At 52.8% G+C, this 8,879-nt stretch overlaps 1 protein-coding gene across 1 annotated transcript; it reads left to right on the top strand.

The window, feature by feature from the left end:
- Positions 1 to 289: 289 nt before the first annotated feature.
- Positions 290 to 7,643, top strand: BNIP1 (BCL2 interacting protein 1). Its single transcript, XM_066197203.1, has 6 exons — positions 290 to 417; positions 503 to 595; positions 1,648 to 1,739; positions 2,561 to 2,662; positions 3,360 to 3,478; positions 5,213 to 7,643. Exons 1-6 carry the CDS (start codon positions 328 to 330, stop codon positions 5,407 to 5,409), a joined length of 693 nt encoding a protein of 230 aa, XP_066053300.1. The 5' UTR covers positions 290 to 327; the 3' UTR covers positions 5,410 to 7,643.
- The last annotated feature ends 1,236 nt before the right edge of the window (positions 7,644 to 8,879 follow it).

Here is an 8,879-nt window from a genome sequence, read left to right as displayed (position 1 = left end):
TCAGGCCTTGGAGGTGCCCAGGGAGGTTTGGAGTGCCCGTCCCTGGAGTGTCCCAGGAAGGGCTGGAGGTGACACTCAGGGCTCTGGGCTGGGGACAGGGTGGGGATGGGGCACAGCTTGCACTCGATGGGTTTCGGAGGTGTATTTTAAGCTCAGTGATCCTGGAATTCTGTAGTTCCGTCCCCCTGGAGCGGCGCATTCCCCGCGGAACTCCCCGCGGGCCGGCCCCGGCCCCGGCCCCGGCCCGTCCCCTCAGCGCCGGCAGTGCCCGCCCGGCCCCGCAGGGGGCGCCGCTGCCCCGGCCCGGCCCGGCCCTGCCCGGCCAACATGGCGGCGGCGGCGGCCGCGGCCGTGCCGCTGCGGGTCTGTCACCAGGAGATCGTCAAGTTCGACCTGGAGATCAAAGCGGCCGTGCAGGTACCGCCGCCAGCCCCGGCACACCCCGGCACGGCCGCGGGGAGAGCCGGGCCGGGCCCGCGCTGACCGCGCCGTTGTGTTCCAGGACATCCGGGACTGCCCGGGGCCGCTCAGCGCCCTCACGGAGCTCAATGCCGCCGTGAAGGAGAAATTCCGACACCTCCGCGGCCGCATCCAGGTGAGGGGCCCGGCCGGGGGCTGCTGAGGGCGCCGAGCTGTGCTCCGGGCCCAGCGGCTGTGCCTTGGGGCTCCCGGCGGTGCCTTGGGGCTCCCGGCGGTGCCTTGGGGCTCCCGGCTGTGCCTTGGGGCTCCCGGCGGTGCCTTGGGGCTCCCGGCTGTGCCTTGGGGCTCCCGGCTGTGCCTTGGGGCTCCCGGCGGTGCCTTGGGGATCCCGGCTGTGCTTTGGGGCTCCCGGCTGTGCCTTGGGGCTCCCGGCTGTGCTTTGGGGCTCCCGGCTGTGCCTTGGGGCTCCCGGCTGTTATTTGGGGCTCCCGGCTGTGCCTTGGGGCTCCCGGCGGTGCCTTGGGGCTCCCGGCTGTGCTTTGGGGCTCCCGGCTGTGTCTTAGGGCTCCCGGCTGTGTCTTAGGGCTCCCGGCGGTGCCTTGGGGCTCCCGGCGGTGCCTTGGGGCTCCCGGCTGTGCCTTGGGGCTCCCGGCGGTGCCTTGGGGCTCCCGGCTGTGTCTTAGGGCTCCCGGCTGTGCTTTGGGGCTCCCGGCTGTGTCTTAGGGCTCCCGGCTGTGCCTTGGGGCTCCCGGCGGTGCCTTGGGGCTCCCGGCGGTGCCTTGGGGCTCCCGGCTGTGCCTTGGGGATCCCGGCGGTGCCTTGGGGCTCCCGGCTGTGTCTTAGGGCTCCCGGCTGTGCTTTGGGGCTCCCGGCTGTGCCTTGGGGCTCCCGGCTGTGCCTTGGGGCTCCCGGCTGTGTCTTAGGGCTCCCGGCTGTGCCTTGGGGCTCCCGGCTGTGCCTTGGGGCTCCCGGCTGTGCTCTGCGAGGTGCCGGCCCAGGGCCGGAGGATCCCAGCTCTGGCTTCCTGCCGGGGTTTGGGGCGTTCCGCGCGTGTTTTGGGGGATCCCAACCTTGGGTTTGGGGGTCCCGGCTGTGATTTGGTGAGTCGCAGCCCTGCATTGGGCGTTTATCAGATAAATCTGCTGGGAATGCGCTCCCCGGCCGGGGCTGGGCTGTGCGGGTTGCGGGTGGTCGGTGAGGTTGTGCTGTTCGTGCTCTCCGCCGAAGGAGCTGGAGCAGATGGCCAAGGAGCAGGACAAGGAGTCGGAGAAACAAGCCTTGCTGCGGGAGGTGGAGAACCACAAGAAGCAAATGCTCAGGTGGGTCTGGCAGCTGCTGCTGTTCCCAAGTCGGCTGTGACCAGAGACTGGCTGACTTTGGTTTGGAAGCACAGACACTGACACGTGTTCTGCCCTGGACCAAGAGATCAGGGACAGAAAGGGTACAACCCCTTCTCCTGTCGTGACTTCCTGACTCTGATCTGTCCCTTTGAGCACTTGGGATCAAAGAAGGTGGCTTAGGAGTCTGTGGTTTGACAGCTGCTGGCACAGTTTTCTTCTTCCCTTGCTTCATAAACGCTACACTGAGGAGTGGAAATGTCAGGATAGAATGTTGTGTGTAGGAATACAGAGAAAGCAAGGGGCTGAGGGAGCTGGGAAAGGGGCTGAGCCTGGAGAAAAGGAGGCTCAGGGGGGACCTGGTGGCTCTGCACAACTCCCTGACAGGAGGGGACAGCCGGGGGGGTCGGGCTCTGCTCCCAGGGAACAGGGACAGGAGGAGAGGGAACGGCCTCAGGCTGGGCCAGGGGAGGCTCAGGGTGGACAGCAGCAGGAATTTCCCCATGGAAAGGGTGCTCAGGCCTTGGCAGTGCCCAGGGAGATTTGGAGTGCCCATCCCTGGAGTGTCCCAGGAAGGGCTGGAGGTGGCACTGAGTGCTCTGGGCTGGGGACAAGGTGGGGGTCAGGCACAGCTTGGACTTGATGATCTTGGAAGTATTTTCCAGCCCATGTATTTCTTGGATTCTGAGGGTCCTTGCATGTATCAGGGGTGCCCAGTTACAGTGGTGGTTGCTTTGTGAAAATTGTCTGTGCTTGCAGGGTGTTTCCCATCACATTACAACACTCTGCTCTTGTGATTTCAGCAACCAGGCGGCCTGGAGAAAGGCAAATCTGGCCTGCAAAATTGCTATTGACAACTCTGAGAAAGATCAGCTGCTGCAGGGGAGAGACATCTTGAGACAAAGGTATTGGACTGTCCCATTGTACTGTGGGATTTAAGCAGTGTCTCCTATATTCACTCATTTTAAATGAAAGTGACATCATATTTTTAAGTTATTTAATTATATTGAGTGTAGCTTCTCTTTTATGAGTGCATTTCCCTTTTGTGGAGATTTGGGCTCTTAAGGATTGTGATGAATTCAGGTTTTCTTGGCATTGGCATGTCTAAGCAGAAAAGGGGGTAAATTAACCTTCATGGCTTTACAGATTGTCTTTCACATTAATTGCAAATAGGTTCTAAGCAAGAACTGGATCATTATCCAAGCTGTTCTCACATTCAGAACTGGATGTGAGTGTGTGCAGGCTGTGTATTGAAAGCAGCAGCTGGGATACTCAGGGTAATGAAATGAGTTTCTGTTGGTGCTCCCATAGCAGCTCATGGAATTACACAGTCCTGGGTGAACAAGTGGTGAAATGCAGGCCCCTGTGCGATTCTGGGCTCCTGTTTGGGCTCAGGACTTTCATATTTGATGATTATTTTTTATTGTCTAGTGAAAATAATCTGAATTTTCTCATGCAGTGAAAACCAGTTGTGTCTTTTGTACACTGCAGAGATGTTCAGTGCCAAGTACTGTTCTAACCTCCCTGTCAGCAGCATTTTCCCAGAGTATCCAAAAAAATAATTTTGCCCCTTCCTGCTTTGCTTTTTTTTCTCTTTTTCAGGAAGACCACCAAGGAAAGTCTGGCAGAGAGTGCAAGCAACATCACAGAGAGTCTGATGGGCATCAGCAGGATGATGTCCCAGCAGGTGCAGCAGAGTGAGGAGACTGTGCAGACCTTAGGTACAGCTGGAATTTGGGCATGGATGGGGTCATGCAGCCACCTTTGGTCAGCCTGGGAAGAGGAGCAGAGTAGGAGAATGTGCTACAATGATGATTAAAGGAGTGGCCAGCAGAGCTCCTCTAAGAGCTGGACATAAACAGGAAATATCAGTGTACTTTGTGTGGAGTTTCTGTTTGTTGGGGTTTCTGTTTCATGAGCATCAGGAGGAAAAGGGGTCAGGACGAGGTTTAGTTGCTTGTAAAAGCAACATGAGCTCACCCAGTGCCCAGAGTTTGGTTTCCTCTGTCCCACTGTCCTGGCATGGATTTGGGAACAGCAGAGGAAACAAAGGCATGGATACAATCCCTGCACAGGGGAAGGAGTGTCTGGAAGCTGCTCCTAGCCAGGCTCCAGCTGGGATGGCTGAGACACTGAGATCAAGTGCCTTGAACCCGGGGTCACTTGCTCTGTCAGCAGTGCATCAGGGACTGTGAAACCAAGATTTCACCCAGTTCCTTGGCTTTGGCTCCTAAAACAATAAATCAAGTGACCTGTCAGAACTGGTGATTCATGGAGCATTTGCAAGTTGCTGCCTGGGCCTCTTCCTCGCCGTGCTTTTGGGCAGGAGGGAACTTTAAAGACAAGGATAAATAACACAAGTTTGCCCTCCTTGCTTTCTGCCCCGTCTGGGAGTGGCAGCTGGGCACAGTTTGTTGCTGCAGGAGTAGCATGTTCCTTCTCCCATTAAAAGGACAGTTTGGCAGGCACTTTTTCACCCCGTTCCTGAATGAACAGCACTTGGAATTCATCAAGGGAAAAACTACCAGAGGTCGTTTACATAACCCAGCTGCAAATTCTGAGTTCAGAGTGGGAATTCCGGTGTCCTGAGCATTCCCTAGGATGCAGTGAGTGTTTGAGGCTGTGGGGCAGGGAAGCTCTGCTTTGTCCTTAGCTCTGGGAATCCAGTGTTCTGTTTTCACTTGGATCAAAATGCCTCTGGAAAGGGGATGGGACAAAGTGTTTTGCAAAATATTGCAGACCGATTTCTGCTCTGTTCTTGTGAACCACACAATGCTGGATTTGACCTTTCTGTGAGCAACCAGGGCAGTGTAGGGTGATGCACTGTCCTACAGGCTGTGCTTTCTGTAAAACAGAAAAAAGGGGACTCCAGGGCTTTTGCTTTCATTTAGCAGTTTGAAAGGAGCAAGGCTGAGAAGTCTGGGGCATGTGTCTGTTTTCTCATACACTTCTAGTTGACCCTTCTCATTTTTATTAGGAAAAAAAAAATGCTATGTGTGTCAAAAATGACTATTAAAAACCGTTTGAGCTGAATAATTCTGCAAGTCCATTTGAAACACACTGATTTACTGCTGGGGCTTGGGGGAGCACTTTTAGTGCTGCAATTAATATATTCAAATATTGCCCTGATGATTTCTCTTTTTAGCACCATTCCTATTTCACTCTGCTTCCAGCAGTGCTGACTGAAAAACCTGAACTAGATTCGACCTGCTAACCCAAAAATTCAAAATTCAGGAATCCTTTAGAAGGATCTTTAAGGTTTTCAGTGCTCTTTTTTCACTTTGCATTTCCCCTCAGCACATCAGGGAAAACTGAACTCTCTGTGTCTGTCTCACCCACAAGTCACTCTGACCCAGAAGGATCCCTCAGTCGTTGTCTGTGTCACCAGATATCTCATCTGTGTATTTTTGAATTTGATTTAATTTTTTTTTCCCTCTCTTCCCCTTTGATTTCAGCCAATTCTTCCCGAACCATCCTGGAAGCAAACGAGGAATTCAAGTCCATGTCTGGGACCATCCAGCTGGGGAGGAAACTGATCACCAAGTACAACCGCCGGGAGCTGACGGACAAGCTGCTCATCTTCCTGGCCCTGGCCCTCTTCCTGGCCACGGTGCTCTACATCCTCAAAAAGAGACTCTTCCCCTTTTTGTGAAGTTCCAACAATCACTGAACTATTAAAAAAAATTAATAATCAGAAGGAAGTGGTTGATAATGGCTTTTAAGTGAAATAATAAAGGGATGTTGCAGTAGCCGGAAAGCAGGCAGGAAATGGTGCTGTCCCCACAGAGGTTGTGAGCTGCCTCAGAAGAGATTGATAGATCAAGCTGTGGAAAGAAGAAATGCCAGTTTGCCTGTGGGTTTGGGGGATCAAACACTCGAGGGACTGAGCACTCAGAGGTGCCAGTCTGAACTTCCAGCCTCTCACTGATTTTTGCCTTGAAATTAAGTTTTGTCCTTGGCTTGGACTGGAAGCTGCTCTGACATCTGTGTGTAAGGTGCTGAGAGTAAGAGGAAGGATGGAAGAGAAAAACTCACACATTCCATTAATAAAATATTTATTGTATTCATGTCAACAGAGTTTTGTTTAAAAACAAAATCTGATGGCTCGAGAGAGCCTTTCAGTGTAAAAATTCTGCTTTTTCTTTAGCAGCAGTGGTTGCCTATGGTTTGTTTTTCTGGGGGGATAACAGCCTGGCTCTGTCCCTCTGGCCTTGGGAGGGCTCTGAGCAAAGCAGAAATGGGAACCCCATTTGTTACTGTGAATTCACACAATAGATAAGAGAATTAGATTGGCAGTCTGTTAAAATCAAAAGCGTTTTTCCTCCTTTTCTTTATACAATTTCACTTCATGCTTTATCTTTGCAAAATTACTGCCAAGGTGTGCATTTGGAAGTTGGAGGGTTTTGCTCCTGTTTTGTGGCCCTGAAACAAGCAGACTGGACAGAGTGGACGTGGTTTTCCATATTGTTCATTCCTTGTGTTTCAGGGCAGTTCTTCCTCACAGCCTTTCCTGAGATACAGAATTGCACCAAGAACAAAATAAATTGACAATGTGCACATTGGGGGTTTGAATGAGAGAAATGACTCAGCTTCAAAAACCTGATCTTTATAAATAAACCTACCTGCAAAAACTGTCCATTTACAGAGAGACAAATAGAGACAAAGGAATTAGGGAAAAAATAGCAAGGACTACTGTGGGTGTTTGGCTGGAGCCACTGAGGGATGAAGATGGAGCAGCTCTGATGCCTCAGCACATTCAGAGGTTCAGAACTTGGGGGTTTGTGGTGAATGTAAGGTCCTGCTATGGAGTCCAACCCACTGAGAGCAATTTGCTTTGTCTGAGCACCTGTGGACAAAGGGGAAAATGCCTGGAAGTTGCTCCTTGGAGTGTCAGGAGCCAGGCAGTGCTGGTGGATATTGGGCTGTAGGTGCAGATCCAATCCTGGTCTCCAACCCCACGTGGCCGTGGTGGGAAGCCTGTGGGCAGGAGCAGGTGCCTGCCAGGTGTCCATTCTGTCCCTGAAATCTGCAGCTTGTGGGTAATTCCAGAGCCTTCAGTTAGGTCTGTGTTTCCTTGGAAAATCTTTAAGTGGTTGCAATAAATTTGGACCTGAGGAGAATTGGAAATTTAACATACACTGTCAATGTGCTGAGAGAAACTGACTTGTTTTGACTCATAGTTATTTTATTATTTATTGTGGTGTTATCAAACACAGAAATATTGCAGGATAACTCTGGGAAAACAAATGAAGAGGGTAATACAATTTATTCCCTCCTCCCCTCCAAGAATCAAGGGGGAAATGAAGTTTGTATCTGAAGTTGTTGCTTTTGAAATGCTTTCCACATAACTGACTTTACCAAAATGGAAAGGTGAATTCATAGCTTGGGGGTTTCTAAAAATGTCTCTGCCAAATGTGCGTGGCTGCTATCACATGCCAAGTGGCCCAGAGCAAGCCAGGCAAGTCAGGCTGGAATCTTTGGGGGCTGAGAATATCCAGGGGACATGTGCATACTTGTCTGCAAATATGTGGGGCTCTCCTCTGGAAAAAGTGGGGGATGGAAATGGGTATCAGCTTTAATGTTGCTTTGCCACCCTGTTTGTAGTGGTGGGATTCTCACAGAAGAGAATCTGAAGCAAATTTTCTCCCCAGGTGTGGTGTCTTGGTGACTGCACATTGCTGCGGAGCCCTCTCTGTCACTGAGGGAGTGCTTGTTGTGTTTCCTTCCCACAAAGGTGAGAATTGTTCTCCAAACAGGCTGCAGGTGCTTTGTGCCACAAGCAAATGCCACATCCAGGCTCTTAAATCATCCTGCTGCTATTGAAAGCTGATTGTGGACTTGTTCAGGCTGAGGCCGCTGAATAAACACAACTTTATTATTATCATATTATACTGTATTTATTGTATTGTATATATTGTATGTACTTATTGTATTTATTGTAACTATTTATTTTATTATATTATATTATATTCATGTGTATAAAATGGTACAAACTCTGTGCCACAAAGGGAATGATAGTTCCGCTGAGCTGAGGTTTGGTTTTTCTCAATGAAACCTGTGATGGGGACTCTGTGCCCGTGTCTTTGGGTGATGGATTGAGAGAGGTGGTGGCTCACTGTACCTGTGCCTTGATGTTTTGATCCTCTCCCACATAAAGAGAGCTGCAGCCTGAGGAGGGGACTGGGATCTTTCTTAACTTAATTGGGTTTAGACCCTGGCCCTTCATGTGTTCGCTGAGATCCCCACTCGGGTTAGCACCTCCAGGGCACTGAAATGCTGAGTGAAGCTTTGCAAAGCCACTAAAAATAATCGGGCTGGAGTGTGTTGGCTCAGCTGGTCAGAGCCTGGTGCTGCTGACCACCAGACCATTTCCTGAAGAGTTGGACTTGATGGTCCTTGTGGGTGAAGCCAATCTGGTGAAGGTCATCCAGACACTGCCCCGAGATCCATCCAGCCCTGCTCGGGCTCTGTCCTGGCTGATGCTGCCGCGGTGACCCTGGGGGTCGGCGACCCTGGGGGACAGTGACCCCTGCTCCCCTGAGTGCACGGGCTGCTGTGACACCTCGCCGTGCCTCACGCCGCTTCCCCTCGGCCTTCCTTTCATTTTTCACCTCTCCCCGTGAGGCCGATCCGATGCCATCGCCGCCGACCTTTGGCCCCGGCTGCGGCATCAGCGCCGCATCCCTCATGCCGCTTATCGGGCGGCCCCGGGGGCTGTGCCGGGGCGCTGCGGAGCCTCTGCCCGCCTCGGGGTGTCGGGGGCGGCATGAAAGGAAAATGCCACTCGGCTGCTCCGAGCCCGGCCCGCCGATAAGGCCGCGTGTGTCCCTCGGGGCCCGCGATAAGCGCGCAAAGGGCAGGCGGGGAGAGCGGCCCCGCGGGCATCAGCGCACACCCGGCCCTATAGATAGAACGGCGTATATATAGAACCACATGAAAGCTTCGCGCTTTCTCCTTTTCAACAGCGGCACGGCTGAGTGTCACATCCAGGGACGCTTTGGGACCTGACCCCGCCGGGCTCTGGGCTCGCTGTCCCCGCGAGTTCTTCAGTTCGCCTCGGCCCGAGGGGATGGGGCCGTGAAACCCAAACCCACCCGCGCTGCACAGCGATGTCCTGTCCCC

This window comes from Chamaea fasciata, unplaced genomic scaffold, assembly GCF_029207755.1.
Source record: "Chamaea fasciata isolate MVZ Bird 193981 ecotype frontalis unplaced genomic scaffold, bChaFas1.0.hap1 SCAF_15, whole genome shotgun sequence".
NCBI lineage: Eukaryota > Metazoa > Chordata > Aves > Passeriformes > Sylviidae > Chamaea > Chamaea fasciata.
The sequence above is the reverse complement of the archived record's forward strand: the minus strand, read 5'-3'. Positions and strand labels throughout refer to the sequence as shown.